General features: G+C 42.8%; 1 protein-coding gene across 2 annotated transcripts; it reads right to left on the bottom strand.

Annotated features, from left to right (window-relative positions):
• Positions 1 to 6937: 6937 nt before the first annotated feature.
• Positions 6938 to 23735, bottom strand: LOC120519850 (synaptogenesis protein syg-2-like). Of its 2 annotated transcripts, none has more exons than XM_039742628.1 (6): positions 23606 to 23735; positions 17758 to 17851; positions 13617 to 13970; positions 10837 to 11181; positions 7942 to 8277; positions 6938 to 7365 (listed from the first exon to the last, which is right to left on the bottom strand). In XM_039742628.1, exons 2-6 carry the CDS (start codon positions 17819 to 17821, stop codon positions 6953 to 6955), a joined length of 1512 nt encoding a protein of 503 aa, XP_039598562.1. In that variant the 5' UTR covers positions 17822 to 17851; positions 23606 to 23735; the 3' UTR covers positions 6938 to 6952. The 2 variants fall into 2 exon arrangements, with proteins under 2 accessions (XP_039598562.1, XP_039598561.1); XM_039742627.1 differs by having other exon boundaries at positions 23585 to 23730.
• Positions 23736 to 23950: the final 215 nt, after the last annotated feature.

Here is a 23950-nt window from a genome sequence, read left to right on the forward strand (position 1 = left end):
TGAGTGCACTCAGCCCCACCCTTTCTGGTTTGCGTGATGGAAGAAGCCCAGATGCTCAGAAGGAGGCCTCATTTGAAAACTGAGTGAGCTGCCAGACGGAGCTCCTGCGACTGACACTAACTCCCATGGCAAAGAGCCGATTTACTTTTGTTGTTTATTTGCTAAAGAGGGATGCTTATTGAAGCCAGGAGGTGGATTTTTTGTTGGACTTTCCTGTATTAAACAGGAGTACCCAGTTGGCATCCCAACTATTTGTTCGCCTTGTCACCTGTCGTTCCTGCACCTAATCTAGGCCAGGATGTCAGTTTGCAGATGGACTCGCTCACATGTTCATTTTTGATTTTATTTTATTCAATTCATTCCTTTATTCATATTATAAAATCTGCTTATTTCAGAAGAGTCATGAAGGCTGTAACCTATTCCAGCGCCAGTCTTTACATGGAGCCAATCTAGCCAAGGCACAGACATACTCATTTTAAGTCACATTTATTTGATCGAATTATTTGAAAAATGTGGGTACTTCAGTAGAGTTGTGGAGGTTGGAGTCTATCCTGGCAGGATCAGGTACAAGACCAGAACCAACCCTAGATAGGGTGCCAGCTTACCATAACGCACACACACTCACATGTCAGTACACAGCCATGCTCATTCTGTTCATTCATTTATTCAATTTCCAAACCTGCTCACCTTCAGTTGACTCATGGGGATGACAAGGTGCAAGAAAGGATCCATGCCTAGATTACGCACCTGTCCACTGCAGGGCGCACTGAAACACACCTAAAAACCTTTGTTTTGGGCATGTGTGAATGTGTGGATGGACTTATCATGGACCATGTGTGGGTGAACCTATCTGTACACGTGGCCAGGTGTATGGAAGGAGCTATGCCTAGACTGAGCACCTGTTTGTTGTAGGGGCATACTTAAACAAACCTAAAATCCATTGTGAATCTGTGGATGGATCTGTCATGGATCATGTGTAGACCATGTGTGGATGGAGCTACCTCTCCACTTGACCAGGTACAAGGACAGGGCCATGTTAAGACGGAGGACCTGTCTACTGCATGGCACACTCACACACACCCAAAAACCATTGTGAATATGTGGATGGACCACGTGTGGATGGACCTATCTCTCCATTTTTTGAGCATGTGTGGATGTGTGGTTAGATCTATCATGGACCATGTGTGGATGAACCTATCTACATGCATGGCCAGGTACACGGACAGAGCCATGCCTAGATTAAGCAGTTGTCTGTTTCAGGATACACTCAAACACACCCAAAAACCACTGTTTTGGGCATGTGTGGATATGTGGATGGCTATATCATGCACCACATGTTAATGGACCAATGTCTGCATATGACCAGGTACACAGATGGAGCCATGCTGAGACTGAGCACCTGTCTGTTGTAGGGCACACTTAAACAAACCCAAAATCCATTGTGAATGTGTGAATGGATCTATCATGGATCATGTGTGAACCACGTGTGGATGGAGCTACCTCTCCACTTGACCAAGTAGAAGGACAGAGCCATGCCTAGACTGAAGACCTGTCTACTGCATGGCACACTCAAACACACTCAAAAACCATTGTGAATCTGAGGATGGCTCTGTCATGGACTATGTGTGGATGGAGCTATCTCTACACATGACCAGGTACAAGAATGAAGCCATGTCTAGACTGAGGACCTGTCTGTTGAACGGAACACTCAAACACACCCAAAACCATTGTGAATGTGTGGACAGACCTATCTCTGCACTGTTTTGCGCATGTGTGAATGTGTGGATAGATCTGTCATGGACCATGTGTGGGTGGACCTATTTCAACACATGACCAGAAACATGGACTGAGCCATGTCTAGACTGAACACTTGTCTTTTGTAGGGCACACACAAACACACCCAAAATCCATTGTGAATGTATGGATGGATCTGTCATAGACCATGTGTGGACCATGTGTAGATGGAGCTATCTCTCCACTTGACCAGGTACAAGAATAAAGCCATGGCAAGACTGAGCACTCATCACACACCCACACTCCATTGCATTAGACCAGCTGTCATTCATTATAACTGGTGTGATTCTGCAATGTATGGGACAGATATGGGGAATGCTTAAAAACTCAGAAAAATGTAAACTACATTTATTAGAATATCCATCAACAGAAACATGAATGTCTCTGGTAGTTTCATTTTATTTTAATTTTGAAATTTTATAAAAATAAAATAAAATCTGTTCCAGTTTTAAAGATTGCCTTTATATTGCCTCATGTAGTTTTTAATTAAACATCACATGAAAATGTTCTGTAATTGTTGCATTAAAATAGACCTGCAATGAGGGCGCTCAGCCAGGGGGGCGGGGCTTAAACTGGACTCTTAGTTTCACAGCCGAGTCTCCATAACACGAGAGGCTGCATTGCTGCTCCACCGTTGTGTTCCTGCTGCGATTCTTCACTCCTGTCTCACTAACCCGACCTCGTTCCCCTCTTCTGCGCCCACCGCCAATGCCATAATTTGTGCACATGGAGTCCAAGATCACAGCCCCAACCTGCTATCTGCCTGAGCAGATCAACGGCAGGATTTCAAGACTGTCAGGGAACGACATGCCAAGACTGACATATTTTTGCGCAAGCACCCCAACACAAGCCCCCTGCAAAGCATCTCACTCTCTCTCGCGCTGTCTCATGTCTGGTCCACCATTATTACAATATTTTTAGCTTTTATTATACCCTTTCATTGTGTAATCAGGTTCAGAACTGTTTAAGACATTGGCAATGTTAATATTTAACAATTACTAATGATAAAATGTATAAATCTAACATTTCACTTTACCTTTATTAATACTTCTTGGGCACATGAAGGTTTCAAAAAGGTAAACAATGCCACACCAAGCAGAGAGGGGGCACTCTCATTGATACCATCTGCTTTCCAATCCACAGTTCAGATGTGGCATGGATCGGCTTGACAACTGGACCACGACCGATCCAGCTTCCGCTTCCATCACAAAGCCAGAGTATAAAAAAACGTCAAAGCCACTGAAAGCTGCCATTTATTTAAGGACCATCCATTAAGGTGGAAGAATTTGCCTAATCTTTTTGATCTGGCTCATGCCAATTTTCTGTACCCTCGCGTGCATTTGTCTTTCACCTTATTTTGCTTTGTGCCCTCCCCCACCATAGCCTATCATCTATGAGGGAGGAGCGAAAGCGTTAGATTTGTCAAAAATTTCGATCTCCGGTTTTCGATGGATCTCAACGTTTTAGGGTCCCCGATTCCGAAAAGACTGATATCTCAATGATGGGTGTGTGTCTGTCTGTATGAATTAGTGGGACAGAAAAATACCAAACTCGAAACTTAAGCCTATTATGAGATGATGATGTGCTGATTAGTTTTTGAACCAAATTGTGCAAGAGAAAGAGGCCCTCTAGAGGAAACCTCAAATACCGTAATTCTGCAATTAATTAGAAATTCTTCTTCTCAATTGCTGTCGTAATGACATATGTTATGATCAGAAAGATCAGCATCAGAGCTGTGAGTAATTACTGAAATGTTAGCTTGATCCCTAGGACACAAAGCCTACTGACGCTCACATCCAAATTTTTTTTCCGTCGTCTTCATTAAAATGAGGTCGGCAGAGCATCACCAGAGAAGATCTATGAATCGTAGACTTCAAGCAGTCATTGCATGCAAGTGATATGCAACACAGTCCTAAATGTGGCGGCTTTAGTAGACCTGCCATTAGGGTGTCATGCACAGCTCTTGCCCTCATGTTGGACAATGACAACAATACAGGCTCCATAGGGTACTGTAGAAGCAGGCTGAGGTATCTTATTAAGCCATGAAACCCACCTGAGGAATCATAAACACCTGTCAATGGTCCCAAACATTATGGTGCCCTGAAATGGGGGTACAACACCCTATAGAAAAAGTTTTGTGTGACTAAAATGTCTGCAAATCTCCTAAAATGAAAGTCTGCCATGTGCACTTTGATCGCGACGTCTGATTTATTTGATTTCTCGTATTACATTTCCTCTCCTGGCCTCTTTAATCCTTGTTAGCCTTTCATATAAGGCTTAACACCTTAACCTGTCAGACCCCTGGAGTTGATTTTATTTGTAGCAAATTGAACTTGTGAACACCAGATCGTTTATTGCAGCACGGCATTCATCACTAACAATTTTGGCGCAGGATTTGATTGCTACATCACCCCCTGGGATCCCTTTGATCAGTTTGATAAACTGAGAGCAGATGGAAGAAATCAAGGAGAAATGTTTCTTTGTCCCAAACATTATGGAGGTCTCTGTATATGGAAAATTGAAAAAAACACACAAAAAAATCTTTCAATTATCCCTTGTTGAAATTCCAAAATACGATATTGTTTAACCGACATATCACCGTTAGTAAGAGTAAGAGTTCAGCACTTATTTATGATTAACAAAACGGTAATACTTCAAAAGAGTTCAGTTCCTCCAGGAGCTCTCGTGTGATATTTGGTCACACTTCCGTCAATAATCTGCTACAGTTTAGCATTTGCTTTGAATAACAGTTCTGCTATTGTCCAAAATCAGGTTGTGGAACTGCTGGAACCACAAACCAAAATCCAGGATAATGTCAAGCTTCGCAGCATTGGGTTCATACTGGGGGGAGAGGGGTGGGGAGCATGACAGGTGGTACAACATTTTGGGAGGCTTTGGCTTAAAAACATTTGGGAACCCATGCCCAATTGAAAGAAAATGATCACTTCATAATGCACTTCACTTTTACATTTTTGTTTACTTTTGATGATCTCTCACTTGCTTCACCCCTAACAGTCATAGGCTTTCAGATTTGCCTAAAAATATTCCTTTATTAAATATACCCGTGTCATTACTGAACCAACAGAACAGTCAGCTGACTGGAAGTGGAGGAATGCATTTTGCACGATGCCCTACATTAGAACACAGAAGCAGAATTCACTAAGCACAGATCAAATAAAGATGAGATTTGAGCCTGGCAAAATATCAGTTCATGTTGTGACCACAAGAGGGTGCCACTGAGACACAATTACACCCCACGCAGTCGCAAATGCAAATAAAGGTTCGGTGTTTATACAGGACCTTCACTCAACAGACAAATCACAGTCCAGAGTTTAATCATCACCATTCATTAAAGGTTCCTTCTTGTCTTTCCCCTTGGTTCTGTGTCTGGAGCCCATGCCACTCTGTGCTTATACCAAGAACTTTATGGAGCCCATACCCTTCAGCTTGGTGTCTGGAACCCACCCTGCTTTTTGCTTCTACAACAGATGTTAAGAAGTGTATGCCCCTTGGCTCGGTGCCTTGAGCCGCCAACTCTATGTGCTGATACCTCGAACCTTAATGAGTGTGTGCCACTTGACTCTGTGTTTGGAACCCATCCGCCTCTGTGTACTTATACCACAGACATTAAGAAGTGTATGTCCATTGGCTTGGTGTCATAAGTGTATGCCCCTTAACTTTCAGCCATGACTGCTGAAGGCCTGTGCGCTGGAGCTGGGGAGTCCTCTACAGCGCATCTTCAACCTGAGCCTGGAACAGAGGAGAGTCCCAAGGCTTTGGAAAACATCTTGTATCACCCCCAGTCCCAAAGGTATCACGTCCTGGTGAGCTGAATGACTTCCGGCCTGTCGCTCTGACGTCACATGTGATGAAGACCATGGAGCGGCTGCTGCTTCACCACTTGAGGCCACAGGTCCACCACTCACTCAACCCTCTGCAGTTCGCATACCAGAAGAAGGTGGGAGCGGAGGATGCCATCATCTATATGCTACACCGATCCCTCTCCCACTTGAACAGAGGCAGTGGTGCAGTAAGAATTATGTTTCTGGACTTCTCTAGCACCTTCAACACCATCCAACCTCTGCTCCTTAGGGACAAGCTGACAGAGATGTGAGTAGTATGACCTCAGTATGTGCGTCTCAGGAACTGTAGGTCTGACATTGTGGTCAGCAACACAGGAGTGCTGCAGGGGACTGGACTTTCTCCGGTCCTGTTCAGCCAACATACATCAGACTTCCAATACAACTCGGAGTCCTGCCACGTGCAACAGTTTGCAGATGACACTGCTATCATGGGCTGCATCAGGAGTGGGCAGGAGGAGGAGTATAGGAACCCAATCAAGGACTTGGTTAAACGGTGCGACTCAAACCACTTACACCTGAACACCAGCAAAACCAAGGAGCTGGTGGTGGATTTTAGGAGGCCCAGGCCCCTCATGGACCCCGTGATCATCCGAGTTGACTGTGTGCAGAGAGCGCACACCTATAAATACCTGGGAGTGCATCTGGATGATAAATTGGACTGGACTGCCAATAATAATGCTCTGTGCAAGAGAGGACAGAGCCGACTATACTTCCTTAGAAGGTTGGCGTCCTTCAACATCTGCAATAAGATGCTGCAGATGTTCTACTAGATGGTTGTGGCGAGTGCTCTCTTCTACGCGGTGGTGTGCTGGGGAGGCAGCATAAAGAAGAAGGACGCCTCACGCTTGGACAAACTGGTGAGGAAGGCAGGATCTATTGTAGGCACGGAGCTGGACAGTTTGATATCCGTGGCAGAGCGACGGGCGCTGAGCAGCCTCCTATCAATCATGGAGAATCCACTGCATCCACTGAACAGGACCATCTCCAGACAGAGGAGCAGCTTCAGCGACAGACTGCTGTCACCGTCCTGCTCCACTGACAGACTGAGGAGACCCCACACTATGCGACTCTTCAATTCCACCCGGGGGGGTAAACGTTAACATTACACAAAGTTATTGTCTGTTGTACCTGCATTGTTATCACTCTTTAATTTAATATTGTTATTGTACGTGAATTTCCACTTGGGATTAATAAAGTATCTATCTATCTATCTATCTATCTATCTATCTATCTATCTATCTATCTATCTATCTATCTATCTATCTATCATAAATGCTGCCCTTTGGACGACTAGGTCACTTATTGGATAGCCCGGCTCTGATCTGAAAGCCACGTTGAGAGTGAACACGTATTTCGAGTAACTCACCTGTTACACTGAGTTTGACGGCCACACTTGTGATTGTTTGGCGTGTGTCCGATACTTCACAGTAATACTCTCCACTGTCTTTTACCTTCAGCTTCTCAATGGTGATTGACCAGTCTACTTTATCTTGCTGCTGCTTTGTAAAATTGATACGGGGATCTGTTTCATCATCTTCACCAGGAACCTTTGATGAGATGAAGGCCTTTTCTCCATTTGCCGTGTTGCGGTACCACGTCACAATGCTACTGGAGTCGAGAGGGGACGTGAAGCAGTTCAGGACTACGCTAGTCCCCTTCTTGCATAAGATCTGTGTCTTTGGCTGGAAGACTTGCAGGGCAGGAGGTTCTGAAAAAAAAAAGAACCCAACAAGTAGGGTGCAGAAAACAAGGATTACAAATGACAACAATTTAGAGGAAATTAGGTAAGTTTTTGTCAGAATTATTGAAGTCCGTGGAATCATTTGACAACACATTGAAGCAGACATTTTGTCTAGCCTGGCAGTGGAGCATCAGCACCTTTCCTATATAGGAATGTGTCTGCCTTACATGAATTTAGGTAAATGTGAAGCTAACAAGAATACCAGTGGACCTAAATGGTGCCAGAGAGATGCAAGCCTTGGACCACGTCTCACCCGCATTTCAAGGTGTTTTGTAGGTTATTTGGTTGTGTTTACGTGATATTTAACAGATGATAATTACGAGTTTCTGGTGTGAAATTCCACTGATTTTAAGGTGAAATTTGTAAGCTACCCTTTCTGACAGCCTGGCAAAAAATAGCTGTGTTTTGATGAGTTATGTTACTTAATTATAGTGCTTTGTGGATGAGGAAACTTGAAGAAAACTTTGTGATACATTCGATGCTATGTAAGATGCAATCTGAGACTTAGCCATCATGCAGATCCATTTGACTCTGTTTCCTCACCTTTTACTATTAGCTCAGTTCCTGCTCCAGACGACACCTTCTGCTCCTTGCCTGGGTTAATTATTGTATATTTTTGGCAGTAATAGACCCCCGAGTCTTCAGTCTTCACTGTGTCGATGGTGATCGAAGCCTCCCATTTCTCATTGTTGTTGTGCCAGTGGACCCTGTCGCTGTTCTCTTCCCCATGCCCTAGTTTAGCGAGATCCACCCGAACTGACCCTTGCTTGGTCTCCTTCATCCAGCGAACAAATCCTTGAGACCCAGATATTGCACATAAAAGTGTCACTGAATCACCAACGTTGACTGTCACCGATGCAGGCGACTGAACGATCTCAGCTAAGTGAGAAAACAACACGTTATGTTAGTCGCACGTATCCATCTGATTTAACAAAAAAAGAGGAAAGCGGAAAGCACACAGATGCAGCAATACATTTTAATCGTTGATATGGATACCTAAGAAAAGGATGCACGTCAGAACAACAAACTTAATCAGTCAAAAAAAGAGTACATTAAACTTTCAGAAAGCCCAAATTGCAATTAATGCCTTTTCCTCTAATTACTCAGAAATGCTTTGCTGATTTATGAAACGTATCTCCTGTAGCAGTGTTTATTATGTTATAGACATAAACATACATCGTGGTTATCCAAGGGAATGTCAGTCTCGACAAAATAAATGCTGGGGCGCCAACCCGACCGTTCCCGTTTACTTCAAAACTGGAAAACAAAAAACAAAAAAATAGAACAAAACAGCAGCCTCCAGTTAACTTGGGGCCAAATATGTTTGAAGGTTCTTCTCAAGTTATAGAGGAGCTCCACCTCTCTGGTTGCTCAGTCATGAAGTGACCCCGCCTTCTGGGCGGAGTGGGTCGGCGGGGGGGAATGTGCTTTTATGGCCCAGGGACCGGAAGAGGTGGAGTCAATTGTTCCTACTGGGCAGTTTCTCGATACTGTGGAGGAAATGGAAGACAATGCCATAAGTGGCAGCACACCCTCTTGGTCTGGGGTGGAACTACATACTTGGGAAGAACTTGGAGAGTGACCCTCTGTAATCAGAACATAAGTTTAATATCTCACTGTCCTCTGTACAAATATATTTTATAAATCTACTTTTCCTTCTGCTCACATGTACAGTTGACACAGAGCCAGATTTAGCACAGGGGCTCATTATTTAGAACTGCTAGGCCAGCCTTTCTCAACCTTTACGTATTTGCGACCTGAGTTTTCATAACAGTTTTAATCGTACCCCCCTAATGTTTTTTTGAAAGGAGCCCACTAATACCAATTTTTTCTTTTTCAATTAATAATATATCATAGATGCATATTTTATTATACCTACTTAACTTTTATCTACATCTATCTAACTTTATATTTATTTTTCTAGTATCAGAATGTAGTTTAAGTTCATTTGTTTTGGTTTCAATTGATGTATTTTTCATACTTTCGATTCTTGGTTTTTTTTTTCACATCTTCGCACCCCCTTTTTGTTACTTTGTGCCCTCCTGGGGGGTCCGCCCCACAGTTTGAGAACCGCTGTGCTAGGCAAAGCATAACACAAGACAGATAAAGACAGCGGGGGAAACGTACAGTCAGACTGACAACAGTCGTATACTATTTTTCGTTCAGATTCAGCATGAAATTGTATTCTCATTGCCTTGTTGGGAATTGTATTATTCACCAAAGTGGAGGCCTGCACATGGAGAAAGAGTATAAAACCTTGGAACATTGCCCGGCACACCTTTGAAGCCTAAAGACGGATGGGAGATAACATCATCCAATCCTGAAAATCCTTCCAACGAAGCGACGAAAATGGCTGACTGTACACATCGGGCCCCCACTCCCGAACCGGGTTCTTGTCATGGCTTCCTTCATCTGTTATGCAGTGTAAACCGTCATTAAAGAAAGCTAAGTTATTTCTCTTATGTGATTTCTTACCGCCGTATCACTAAGGGAGGTGTATCACCTTTTTATATTATATCTATATAGCTTTGGGTTATGTAACACGCTGCAAACACAAAAGAACTCTTTCCAACAAGGGAGCTAATGCCCACCACTGGATACACCCTCTGACACACATGCATGCCAATATATATTTAGTGTGACATTTAGGCACACAGATGTTAACACTGCGGCTTCCTGGCCCTACGGCCACACTGTCTATGTCTATTTGTCACTTGGCTTACTTGACTCGAGTCAATTAACTCCTTCCACAGCCCTGAACCTAGCTATAGTGTAACTGGGAGTATCGTGCAACATCACTGAAGTATAATGTAAAATGACAACCTCCTCAACGGAGCAGAGCTATGGAGGTCCGCAGCTTAACTCAATTGGGGGTTTTGCTGTTTCATGAACTGACAAATTAACATCATTGGCTGTTGTGATCATTTCCCATTAATGAGCAGAGAGTCGACTTCAAGTCAACACCAGTCAGCAGCACAGAAAAGAAGAAAAAAAAAATGAAAGCATGAAGAAGCAGCACATTCTGTATTTGTAGTGGTTAATAAAATTGAAGAAGATTACGCTTAGGGTCCCTGTTTGGCTAGGGGTTTCATTGGTTATCATTAGTGTTGATTGGCAAAATTTACCAAAGTGGTTTTTGCAACGAATATGCTATGTCCACCAGTGACCTTGTTCATCAGATACTTTTCTGAGAATTTGCTTTATGATCAGTATAGTCAAACCTTTTTTGTTCCAGTGCCCCATGATGCATGACATCACAGAACAGTAGCAGCTATTCAATGACCTTTTAAAGATCCCCAAACCTTTCACATCGTTTTGTATATTCTTTTACAATGCACATTTGCTTAACAAATTATCAAGTTAAAAAAAAGTTGTAACCACTCAGGAAGTTTAGAAAGCTCAACCTGTTCAATTACTGGATTGTATATTTGAACTCACCTTCTACAGTGACCTTTGTTCCTGGTCCTGACGCCAACAGCTCCTCTTTTCCATTGTTGAGCTTGCGATATTTCTCACAGTAATAAACCCCAGAGTCATCCACGCTCAAATCCGTTACAGTGATGGAATTGTCCCCTGTTACGCCACTGTGGACCCAGCTTGCTCTTCCATCATTCAGCTTGTATTCAGGAGGTTTATCAGAAAAGAAGTGAACATGTCCCTGGCCAGTTTCTCGAAACCAGCGAACAGTACCTTCAGGTGCCTCGTTTCCCATGAGGCAGGTCAGAGTGATGGAGTTCTTCTCCATAACTGCAGGTGAAGGGTACTGAAGTATCGTCAATGGAGCTGAAAACAATGAGATGTTGTTCAGAATTGTTAGAGTGTTACTAAAAGTATTCATCATCATATGCAGGTACACACAGAGTAAGGTCTCTGCCGGAATGGAGGCGGCTAGGAAATGTTGTCCTTGTATGAATTTGTGGTGCAGTCTACTCCCTGGATCTTGGATCCCATACCTTCATTTTTGGTTTAGGCTACTTTGCCTTTCCTCCTCCCTTTTATCCTCAGTATTATTAACACATCTCTTTCTACTGGATTGGTTCCTTCCATCCATAAGATGGCTGCATGGTAAACCTCTCCTTAAAAAATCTGTTGTGGATCGCTTGATCTGTTTGAGGAATTTCAGTCTGGTTTCAATATGGAGACTGCACTGGTCAGGATGATCAATGATCTCCTGGTTGTGGTGGATTATGGTCTTGTAAAATTAATGATCTTTACAGACCTTACTGCTGTCTAATATAGTGCATCATGATATTCTTTTGTTTAGACTCGAGCATGAATTAAGCTTTACTGAAAGTGCTCTTGCTTGGTTTGAATCATACCTTGAGGATCGACGACTAATTATTGCCTTCGGTGAGTTTAGGTCTGACCAGTCTCATTTGTTTCATGGTGTCTCTCAGGGATCAGTTCTTAGCCCCCCCACACTTTTTTATTATTTACTAGCCATACTACCAGTCAAAGACAGGTGATCGAATAATTGAAAACATCTGCTATCTCTTGTTCTATGTGGAACTTCAATGCCTTTCCTTTATATTTGCATGTGTGAACATCTCTTCAGCGAGACTCACTCTCTCCAGCACATTCCTGTAAAGTCTGCTTCTCAAACTCTCATTATTGTTAGTCTATGCCTTTACTCCTCTTTGTGCATCTCACACTTGCACTTCCTATTTCAAAACTATTATCGCTGACAATTCGTCACATTTTAGTTTATTAAATATGCGAGTGTGACCTTTCAGATTCATAAAGAATTCCAAGAAAACCTCTTTGTCTGTGTTTTTCAGATAAATTTTGTGTAAAGTGCGAAACTTTTGGATGTATGGATTTGTATCCATTAATGACTTTAGAATGTCTAATACGTCCGATCATTTAACTCTTTCAATTATATGACCATAAATTCGATTCGATTCTCCATGACCATAAATATAAACCTGATCGAATTGTGGTTTCTTTGAAATTAAACTTGTAGTAGCTTTAATTATTGTGGGACCACAGATTCTCTAAGCATTTGGTCCTGAATCGTGTAAATCTACGTTTTGAGCGTGATTATTGTAGATGCGGATATTTTGCCTGTAGTGTTTGTGGATTTCACTTTCACCAAATAACAAATGTTTTATTTCTCGCAGATACGCCTCTTCATTGGGAAGAAACACTACTTTTCCCTGATGGCAACACAAATTAGATGATCTACAAGTCTCCGACTTAAACTTTAAAGCCAAACAATATCTAAATACTTCTGTCATATTACCTGTGTCCATATATTCAATCTCTTTTCGCTGTTCATCGAGTAATAATTTCCGTTTGTCTTTGCTAAAGCGATCTTTACTATCTTTTTTTTAGACTTTCGAATTTTAGCACTTTCATTATCTCTAACCTGCTCTGCATGTGTATCGCGCCAACGTTTTTGAACCTCTTTACAATGTTCTACATCATCTTCTACTCCTTGTCTTTTCTTCTTCTACTCTTTGTCTTTTGTTTCCACCCCCGCTTGGACCTGTTTGGTTTTCAATTTATCTCTTGGCATAAAATCTCTGTATGTTCAATGGTAAACCATGGTGGCCAGTATTGTTATCAGTGGCAGAATCCTTTTCTTTAGGGAGGAGCTATCTAAAGCTTGGCAGAATGGCACCTGTGTTAGCAAACACACCACCTCAAATCAGAAGAGGTCATCCACCTAAAGATGTTCATGCCTGTCCATTACTTGGATGGGAGACCATCTAGGAAAAGCTTGGGTTCCTGCTGGAAGAGGTGTTGGTGAGGCCAGCATGGGGCATTAACCTGTAGTCTGATTGTGGATCCCAATCCCCCACTGCAGTGCCGGGGACACGGTGCTGTAGTAATGGTCTCATCCTAGTGGCAAAGTGGGAAACATTTACTGTTTACTGCAATTTGATTGGTCACTTTGGCTTTGGTGATGCAAGTGAGAGACACATAAGGAGTAGTAAAAGCCTAGGAGGCATCCTGAGAGTTGCCTTCAAAGACGGGAGGTATAAAAGCAGACAGGAGGTGCCTCAAAATGAGAAGCAGGCTTTACAGAAACTCATAGGAGAGAGTTGAGAAGGATACAGAGGAATGGCGCTCAAGGTACATATAAGGGCAAGAGATATCAAATATTTTTACATTTATTCTATCACCTGTCGTTGACAGGTAATTTGACTAGTTTAAAAGGAAACCTGTGCTAGATGTTTCTGTTGTGCTGCACTGATAGTTTAAGAACATCTTACCTTCTACAATCAGATGAGTTCCAGTTCCTGAGGACCTCAGCTCCTCTTTTCCCGTCTCCATCATTTCATACATTTGACAGTAGTACACCCCAGAATCCTCCTCTTTCAGATCAGTGATTTTCAGCGACCACACCATGTTCCCATCTTCGTTCACTAATTGAGCTCTGCCATCATTCAGTCGATGACGTGGTGGGGTGGCCGAGTAGAAGTGACCCTTACTCTTGGCCGTTTCCCGGTACCACCGCATTTGGAAACCAGACAGATGATGTTTGATGGTGCATTGCAAAACTACAGGGTCTTTCTCTACTGCCGTCACAAAAGGAGGAGACTGCACAATCTCCAAGTCAGTCTTGCCTGTGAAAAGAGTAAGAGCTTAATTCAGCCATTTTGGAGGCAGACACTTTATCGTTATAATGGGGACTTCGTGTCTAGTCGAGCGAGAGATACATCTGGGCTCAATAAGATTAGTGATTTGGTAAAGTAAAAGTGCGCACATCACAAAGAGTAAGATTGGTGGACAACGAATGGGACGGAACCTGACTGATGACTTTACATCATAAGGTAAGTAGACTACAAGAGATTTGCATTATCACCAGGGACTTCAAAACCTCACAAATACTGGTGTACCCTACCAACTCCTCCGAATGGAAGTTCTGAGAAAGAGCATTTAGGAATGACGCCAGAAAGCACATCTTTACACAAAGAGTTGGGGAATCTGAAACAAACTACCGAGACATGGAGTTGAAGCAGAAACCTTGAGAGCCTTTAAGAAGGATCTGCCTCAGCAAAACAAGCAAGCTTAATGGACCGAATGGTCTCCTCACCTTTGTCAAATTTCTGATATTCTTAATGAGTCTGACCCAATGAACCGTTCATATTGTAGCAAGTTCAGCACCGGACTTCAGATATTCGACTCGAAACGGGACTCCATTCCTCCCACCGCAGCAGTGAAAAAGTAAAATGTACGGATGACTTGGCTATTCACTACATACAAACAGTGGCGGAGATAGAAATGAACCGTCTTGAAGGAGTCAAAAAGATTAAATATTGTAAGTGAGATTATAGGGCCTGCCCAGTCAAGAACTGCAAGTGAGCTAAGCAGCTGAGCCACTGAAGACCCCCAATAGAAATAGCAACAGTGTTATCTATGGGGTATTTCTGTTCAGAGTGACTGTGAATTTTCTTACAATGGTATTGCATTTAAATGCTCAAAAGTGTCAAACTTTTAACATCGCCACAGATCTTTGTATTCTTTATTAATCTTGTTGATCTGTAAGAAAGCCGATCAAAATGACGTTGGTAAAGACTATATGCTGGCATTCTTACAGACATCAGCGGTCAATGCAGCGTCACACACGTGCACATGGGAGGCAGCTAAAGGGCTCGAATAGTGACAACTCCATCTCTGACCAGGGGGTGGCGAGGTGCACTGACTTTTACTCTCAATCCTCTGAAGGCCATTCACGGGAAATTCTACAGGGTTCTGGCGCCCCTGATGATGCCACTTCCCTTCCTGGCAGCCATGATGATGTCACTTCCAGTGCCCACAATGATGTCACTTCTGGTTCCGGTGTCCACAATGACGTCCCGTCTGGTTCCACTGCATATGATGACATCACTTCTGGCTCCGGTGCACATGATGATGTCACTTCCTGCCCAGACTTTTAAAGCCGCCATCTTTTCCACATGTCATCAGCTCTGTTTTGGACATTGAACCAAGCACAACTCCTCCAAAAAATGAACCCTTTTGTAGCCAGGGTATAATACAAAGGGTGGGCTGCCCCAAACCTTTTTTATGTCTCCTGTCCATTCTTGTGACAGCAGATAATAACTCGGTTCCTAAATACTAGTACAGCTAACTAGGACGGGGTGATGGCTCTGATGCTAGGGATCTGTGCCAGCACTCGTTAGGTTGCTAGTTCAAATTCCATAAACGCCAGCAGTGACTCTACTCTGTAGGGCCCATGAGCAGACCCTTAACCTACACTTCCTTTGTCCTGGCTATGAGGTTAATCTCCATCCAGCCCTGTGAGCAGGTCCTCCAACTTACAGGGAAATCTTGGGGGTTGGTGGGAGGATTGGCACACCAGCCACTGTAATAAAACCTCCTACTGTTCCAGTGTGGTGCTGAGGTGTCACCCACTACGCTCGGGTCTCAATCCAGGTGGGTCATCATGTGGTGGGTGTGACAACAAGCAATCAGCACGCGCTCCCAACCTCTCCCTCTTAAAAACACTGAACACCAGTGTGGAAGAAATAAATTGGAAGCAGAAAGAAAGAGATTTTGTCCTCAAGTAGGACCTCTTTGAGTCAGAAACCAGGCCGGAGGAAGCTTGTTCACGTGTCTTTTAATTTCTCTTCATGAAGAGGGAGCGCCCCGTTACAGCAGTCTACTAAGGGACAGTACCCCGAGCAGAGGTACAGAGACCCATACCTATGGACAACTGAAGTGCTGAGTTAAGGCTTACATATCACCCTACATTTACTCTGATTGGTTCGTTAGTGTGAAGGAAGATTATTGGATTATTTTGGCAAACAGCAAGTCAACATTATAATAATAATAATAATAATAAGAAGAAGAAGAAGAAGAAGAAGAAGAAGAAGAAGATTTTATTTCTTTAATGCCTTTAACCCAGGGGTCTCCATCTCTGGTCCTGGAGGTCCCCAGTGGCTTCAGGTTTTCATTCTAACCCTTTTCTTAATTGGTGACCAGTTTTTGCTGCTAATTAACTCCTTTTCCTTTCATTTTTGTTGACTTGTTTTTGAAGATTTGTTCCTCTGAATTGCTTCATTTCTTTCCTTAAATGGCACTCAAACAGAAATGAAATATGAAGACCAACTAAGTCAGGGCCTCAAACTCACACCAATTTCACTCCAGCCAGTTGCTTCATTAGTCTTGTCGTTAATTAAACTCGTTCTTTAATTCCATGGCTTGTTGCTGCTCTCGTTGTGCAATAGCAGACATTTCCAAACTTGTTGATTTTCTCTTTTCTACGAGCGTCATTAAAACGTTTTGTAGACTTGAGCAGATCAACAATCCTGAGACCTTCATCTTTCTTGATTTTCAGATATTGTATGATAGACGCCAGTTGTTTTGGCTCATTTTGTATCTCATTATTGTTTTGCTGCCAATTAAGGAAAAAGAAACAATTAAGGCAGGGGTGTCCAACTCTGGGCCTGGCGGGCCGCAGTGGCTGCAGGTTTTCATTCTAATCCTTTTCCTAATCAGTGACCTGTTTTCACTGCTAATTAACTCCTTTTCCCTCCATTTTGAGGATGTAGTCCTCTGAGTTGATTTGTTTCTTCATTAAATGGCAGCCAAACAGAAATGAGACGTGAAACGAGCCAACAGATGACCAGCTAAATTGAAACATCAAACTCCAGCCATTTTCACTCCAACCAGTTTCTTAATGGGAAGCCGATTCTTGCTGTTAATTGAAGCCTTTATTGAATATCAGGACTTGTTGCTGCTCTCATTCGGCCACAGCAGACTGTTGATTTTTTGTTTTTTTTTAAAGACCACCATCATAATGTTTTGGTGACCTGAGCTGACCAACATGACCGAGACGTCACCTTTCTTTATTTTCTGGTTAGCTGGTCATGTGGTGCCTTGTTTTGTGTCTCATTATTGTTTGGCTGCTCATTAAGGAAATAGAGACAACTAAGGGGGTCTGAGTCACGTCAATGAAAACTGGGGCAAAACAAGTTAATCAGCAGCAAAAACTAATCACTAATTAAAAAGATGGTTAGAATGAAAACCTGCAGCCACCGTGGCCCAACAAGACTGGAGTTTGACCTCCTTGAATTAAGGGGTCTGAGTCTTCAACAGCAAGCCAATTACAATGAATTCAAAAGAAGTTAATTACCAGCAGGCCACTAATTGAGAAATGGGTTAGAATGAAAACCTGCAGCCACTGGGGACCCTCCAGGACCGGAGTCGGGGACCCCTGTTTTAACCTAACAAGTTCTCCTTTCTCGGCTGTATGCTCAACAGCAATAAAAAAAAATCATTAGTGATCCAGGAGCGTGTTGATTAAAACAATTCACAGGCATCATCATAATTAGATTAATTTTTAAATAACTAAAACCTAAAAAAAGGACAAAGTAACTAAATAGTAAGAATCGCTTAAGAGTACCCAACCTGAGGAAAATCTGCAGAGCAGCAGAACGGTGACCGTCAGGGCTAAAATTCCAGCCTTAGCCATTGGCAGCGCACTTGAAGCACTTCTGATGGTCTGCAAGAATAAAAAGAACGTTTGTAAAATGAGACGTACGGGCATCGAAACGTTCACTTCAGCACAGTCCAGTCTGCTGGATTTATTTGCTGCAACTACAACTTTGTTCCAGTTACCCTCTGTAAAGCAAGCAAACGTGTCACTGTTTGTAAGATTTAGCAAAAGGGAACACTAAAAAGATTCTTCTGAAAACTGCAACATATAATCCAAACATTTATTTAGATATAACACGTCTTTATACGGTTAAGTGGCACGGGGACGCAGAGGCCACTGCACTAATCCAAGATGGATCGTCAGTCTGCTGCCTAGAAGAAATAGATATGAATTAATTTCTAAATCTGAAAGTACCAAAGCACTGGGGACATTTTCTCACCATTTGATGTTAGTCTTCTGGGTGAACCTTGGGACTGTGGGGTGGTGGCGTCCATGTCAGCAGCAAAAGACTATACAGTCACTTCTTTACACGGCACATTAAAACTTGGGAAATTCAAGATATCATTCAATGTTATGGGATTGGGGGGGTGTCACAGGGAGATCCAAGTGGACCACAAGGAGGAAAGGAGGCAAAAAGGAGACGTGAGATACAACTGAGGTAAAAGGGATCAAAATAGAGAGTCAGGTTTGAAGAGCACAGTATATTTTGTGAGATCTCCTTCTCGTTTTGTTTTAATCTCTTCCAAGACTTCATATTTGTTACTAGACTGACGCCCTTATCCACATGACTTACAACGTCTGAGATGTGATTGGTTACATTTCAGTCGGAGCAGAGGCAGATGAAGTGACTTCTTGTGGTCACACGCTGGTGTCAGTAGTGGGATTTATCTGCCTTTTTCTTTTCTGATGAGTGTGATCTGTTTGGGGCACAGCAATATAAATTAGAGCAACTAACAGTATTAATCAGAAACAAGGACTACAGCTTTGAAATCCGAGTCAAGTGTTTTATTACCACAAACGGCTGTCCATACATTTCACCTGAAATTACTGAGCACACAATGCAATGACTTTGAAATTACAAAAAAAAAAAGTCAAGACACTGCTTGGAAAAGGTGAGCCCCTTGTGTTACTTTGCTGAGATCTCTGCTGACATTCAAAAGGAGACTCTCGTGAGAGTACGGGGTAAAGGATTCAGGAGAAAAATCTGAGAAGCACGAGAAGAAAGACCAGGGGCCTCTGTATAAACTGCGTACGCACAAAAATGTTGCGCACTCCCGTTTCCAGGCTCAAGTCGCAATGTATAAAACCTAAACTTGACGTAAAGCCACACACATTTTCATGCTGCCTAAAACCCTGGCATACGCAAGTTCTCCGCTCGGTTTTGTAAACTGGCAGCACCCAGCATCAAAGCAGCGCTACTGTTCCTGTGTGGTTTCCCTTTCTTTTTTAGATCCATATTCCTGATGCGGCTTTATAAATACACTGAAATTAACCACTGTCATGGATGCCAGGGGCACCGTGAGGGACCGGATGTGGGTTTGCGCCCACCCTGGATCATGTGGGGGCCGCCATCCTGGTTGCTTTGGGGGCCACGGGTTGAGGGCATGGAAGCCCCATCCTGTAAGGGCCTGTGGTCACCACCAGGAGGCGCCCCAATTCCTTGGGGACCTGTTACCTCAGCACTTCCGCCACACCAGGAAGTGCTGGGGGGAAGATTAAGGAGGACACCCGGTAAGCTGCTGGGAGAACAGCCGGCACTTCCGCCACGCTGGGGCGTGGCCAATGGGGGAGTGTCAGAAACCATCCGGGAGCGGATAAAAGGGGCCGTCTCCCTTCATTCAGGGCTGGAGTCGGGTGGAAGAAGGACAAGGCACGAGAGAGAGTGGAGGCGGCCCGAAGAAAGGTATTGTGTGGCCAGGACTGTGTGTGTTGGGGGTTTGTGCACGAGACTGGGTCTTAGTGACCATAAATATTGTAAATATTTGTACATAATAAACATGTGGTGGTGAGTAACAACATGTCCGCCTGTCTGTGTCCAGGTCGGCTCCACACCCCATATTGTTTATCAGTTTAATGCATCTGATTGTAATTAACCTGTAACAATATAATGGTCCACGGAATGGTCAAACTATTCTAAATGTAATAGCTGCTTTAGACTTGTTACTCTCACTTCACCTTCTTCTTCTTCTGTCAGCTGCTCCCATTAGGGGTTGCCACAGCGGATCATCTTTATCCATATCAGTATTTATATCACTGTATCTGAGTGTGAATCACAGCTGTACAGGAGCTGATCGGAAAGAGAATTATCGGTATACAGCATCAAGCAAACGCTGCCTCAGCCATGCTGTCTATTGAACTACTCTCATATGGCAAACGCTTCAGAGCCTTTCCCCTACGGACGTCGCGGTTCAGAAACAGTTTCATCCCAAAAACTCTAAACGCACTTAATTAATTGCTCCTTGTAGAACTGTTTGTATTTATAAGTACAATCACCTCACTGTAAACTTCTGATACATTTATAATATTGCACAACCTGCGCCACTTTATAAAGCGCGTATTTACATATGACTACGATATCATTTTTAATATGAAATGCAGCAAAATATGTTTATTATATTATATTATACAGATAAAACATTAACATCATTTAAATAATCTATATTGTTAATAATTACACATCTGAGGACACGGTGCTGCAGCGCTAGTAATGACCTGGTGCCCCGTTCAGAGATTGTTTCTGCCTCTCGCTGTATTCTTGCTGAGACTGGCGTGACCCTGGAAGGATAGATGGATAGAATAATTAAACATGTACTGTGAAGATATTTCAGTGTTTCTTAAAGGTTTTGAAGAATCAGCATTCTCAGCTTACAGGTGGCTTAACGTCTATTACAGAGCTGATTGTGTGGCGATTGGTTACTTGGAGAAAGAAATGGAAGGACAGGAATTGGGGGTTAGTACGTTTGAAAGAGACAGTACTGCTGCAATAAATTATTTCATCGAAGGTCGCGCATGGCGCAGCAAACATCTTGCATGAGTCAGGAACAATCTATGGATGGGGCACCAGCTCGTCACTATCACTGCACCACCGTGTTCCCATGTTTAATAACATGCTTTAACTCCTATCATCATGAAAATGATATCAAGTATACATCTCAGTATTTAAATTATTCAGAGAGCTGTAATATCACGAATGTAATGGATTCTGTGTCCTGCCGGAGGAAGAAAAAGACCATTTAAGAAGCACGTAGTGATTCACACGCAAAGAGCACATAGAAGATCAAATACATTACAAAGCATTTAACATGCTACTTTAGTTAGTTTAGTTACGATGGGATTTGAGAAGCTAGTAAATTTAACGATTAACGATTAATTTAACGATTTATGACAAAATAAACTATGTGCCTTCTTATTTCTTTGTACCCTAATAAGCTTTCATATGACACTCAGACGGTGGGATATGACTCGCCCTTTTCACGGCGACTTTGATATCTGACAACTTCTTGTTTATTTCAGGCACTGTGCCACTTTGTGAACTTGAGCTTTCGAGTTTCTCCGACATGCTATGTCACTAGATCAACTTCCTTTTGTTGTTTATACCACTGTTTAAACCAACAAATAGTACGTTTTTCCTTGCCTCCACTTGGTATTCGCTGAAATTCTTCTATTTTCCCTTGTGCTTTTGCCATTGTCTTTTTCACATGAGGCTGAGCTTAAGGGCTATTTATATTAATTTGCATTTTCAAAGAGTCAAATTCTGGGAGGAGTTGGATGGGGTAGCAGGTGCGTGCATGTACGTTACTTCCACGCTGACTGGGATTTATGGAGCGGAAGAACGTGGAAGTTGGCAAACACACAGATTTATGCATCTGGATTTTTTTGTGCATACGCACATTTCCGCATTTGTCCGTACACCATGTTTTAGTGTGAATTCTTCACACGGCATTATGCATGAGTCCCCAGGTCACCCTTTTCTTTCTTTCTGATCTCATTGCTGTTGAGGGAAAACCAAAAAGATGTGATGGAGATGTCTTGTTTGGGTTAGCAATTTCACATATTTAATTCTGCTTCATTCTGTCTTTGATTGGAAGCACATGAAGGCCATGACAGTAATTTAATTAGTTTATTTTTTGATTTGATGGACTATGTTAATCCCTGAGAGGACATTGTCATTTCACGTGATCTTTGCTCAAATGCCCAATGTGTTTTGTCAGTAGTCCTGTATTTACAGGGAGTGTAAGGTGCTTCATTTTAACAATATTCAGTGTCTCTTCATTGAATCACATTCTGCTAAAACTAATTTATAAAGCAAAGTGCATCAGAGCTTTGAATGAAGGACGTTATATGAATTAAACCAGGGGTGTCGAACTCCGGGCCTGGAGGGCCGCAGTGGCTGCAGGTTTTCATTCTAAACTCTTTTCTAATCAGTGACCAGTTTTCACTGCTAATTAACTCCTTTTCCTTTCATTTTAATAGCTCTGTTTTTAAGGATTCAGTCCTCTGAGTTGATTCCTTTCTTCATTAAATGACAGCCAAACAGAAATGAGATGTGAAACGAGCCGACAGATGACCGGCTAAACTGGGGCTTCAACCTCCAACCACTTTCACTTCAGTCACTTTCTTAATGAGAAGCCGATTATTGCTGTTAATTAAATCCGTTATTTAATTCCATGGCTTGTTGTTGCACTCATTCTGCCACAGCAGACATTTCCAAAACTGTTGATTGTTCTGTTTTTTCTAAGAACGCCATCAAAATGTTTTGGTGACCTGAGAGATCAACCTTACTGAGACCTTCACCTTTCTTTATGTTCAGATATTGTGTGATGGGCACAGGTGAGCTGTGGTGGCTTGTTTTGCGTTTCATTATTGTTTGGCTGCTAATTAAGGAAAAAGAGACCACTAAGGGGCCTGAGTTAATTAATTAAAACTAAGGCAAAAGAAGTTAATTAGCAGCTGTCATTTAATGAAGAACGGAATTAATTCAGAGGATGGAGCCCTTAAAAACAGGGCTATTAAAATGAAGGGAAACGAAGTTAATTAACAATGAAAACTGGTGTCTAATTAAGAAGATGGTTAGAATGAAAATCTGCAGCCACTGCGGCCCACCACGGCCAGAGTTCAACACCCATGAAGTAAACCATTGATACGCCACAAATTGTGCGGCTGTGCCAGCCAAATGCCGTCTGACGATGCCCACTGTGTAAGGTGCTGCTGACAATGAGGCAGTTTGGGGAGACTGAAGAAGCGGCTGACTGATTTCAAATGGTGATTCCTGCACGTGCGCCCGTCCATTTTCAAAACGCAGGGTTGTGGGGACACAGGTGCCAATCCCAGCAAGCCTAAGATGCAAGGAAGCAGCAATCCTTGGACAGGGTGCCAGTCCGTCACTGGGTGAAGACCCTCGCACTTCAGGGGGCCCGTTTAGTATGGCCAGTGCGCCTGACCTGCATGCCTTCAGGCTGTGGAAGGAAACGCACACAGACACAGGGAGAACATGGAAGGGAGCACCTTGGTACTTGAACCCGATTCTCCTTCTTGTGAGGCAGCAGTGCCACCTCTTTCTGTACATATTTTATTTAAAGAAATAAACAAAATGAACGCACCGTGATTAAAGAAGGTGATCATTCTTTCTTTAGTTGATTGTTTGTATTTTATTCTTATTAACACCAGAACTAAATTTAGCAGACAAACAAAACAAAACACACCTTAAAGTAGCGCAACATCAACAACACTCAACATAGCCATTCAGACGTTTTTTAAACTTAAAGTGCAACAACGAAGCCCCAAAGCTCTGAAACTCACCCACTGCCAGCAAACACCCACCAGTTTCGGGGTCTGAACAAATCCCTTTTGGTGTTGCCGTCTGTCTCACTAAAACACCTCGGCTGTGCTGCTAGAATGAGTGCTGCTCACCAGCTTCTGGGATTGTGCCTTTGCAATGCATTCTGGGTGCTAAGGGTACAACTTTTAACCTGAAAATATTGATCCTCTTTCCTGTAAGTCACACATATTTACCGTCGAGATCTGGCAGATGCACCAGCGTGCCTGTTACACAGTTGTAAGTTAATTTTCAACTTAGATGTCTCCTTTATATAAAGAGAGTCCAGCGAGGTGCTGGTCACCTGTAAAGTCACAATGATAGAAGCAGACGTCTCCTTTAAATCTATT

Source organism: Polypterus senegalus, unplaced genomic scaffold, assembly GCF_016835505.1.
Source record: "Polypterus senegalus isolate Bchr_013 unplaced genomic scaffold, ASM1683550v1 scaffold_314, whole genome shotgun sequence".
Taxonomy (NCBI): domain Eukaryota; kingdom Metazoa; phylum Chordata; class Cladistia; order Polypteriformes; family Polypteridae; genus Polypterus; species Polypterus senegalus.

Bases quoted from the DNA above. Each gene is read 5' to 3' on its own strand.
- LOC120519850 (XM_039742628.1), bottom strand. From the start codon at position 17,821: ATGGCTAAGGCTGGAATTTTAGCCCTGACGGTCACCGTTCTGCTGCTC. The intron at 13,971-17,757 runs GTTGGGTACTCT...CTCTTTTCACAG, and splicing joins GCTCTGCAGATTTTCCTCAG to GCAAGACTGACTTGGAGATT. The intron at 7,366-7,941 runs GTGAGGAAACAG...TTTTTTTTTCAG, and splicing joins AACTGAGCTAATAGTAAAAG to AACCTCCTGCCCTGCAAGTC.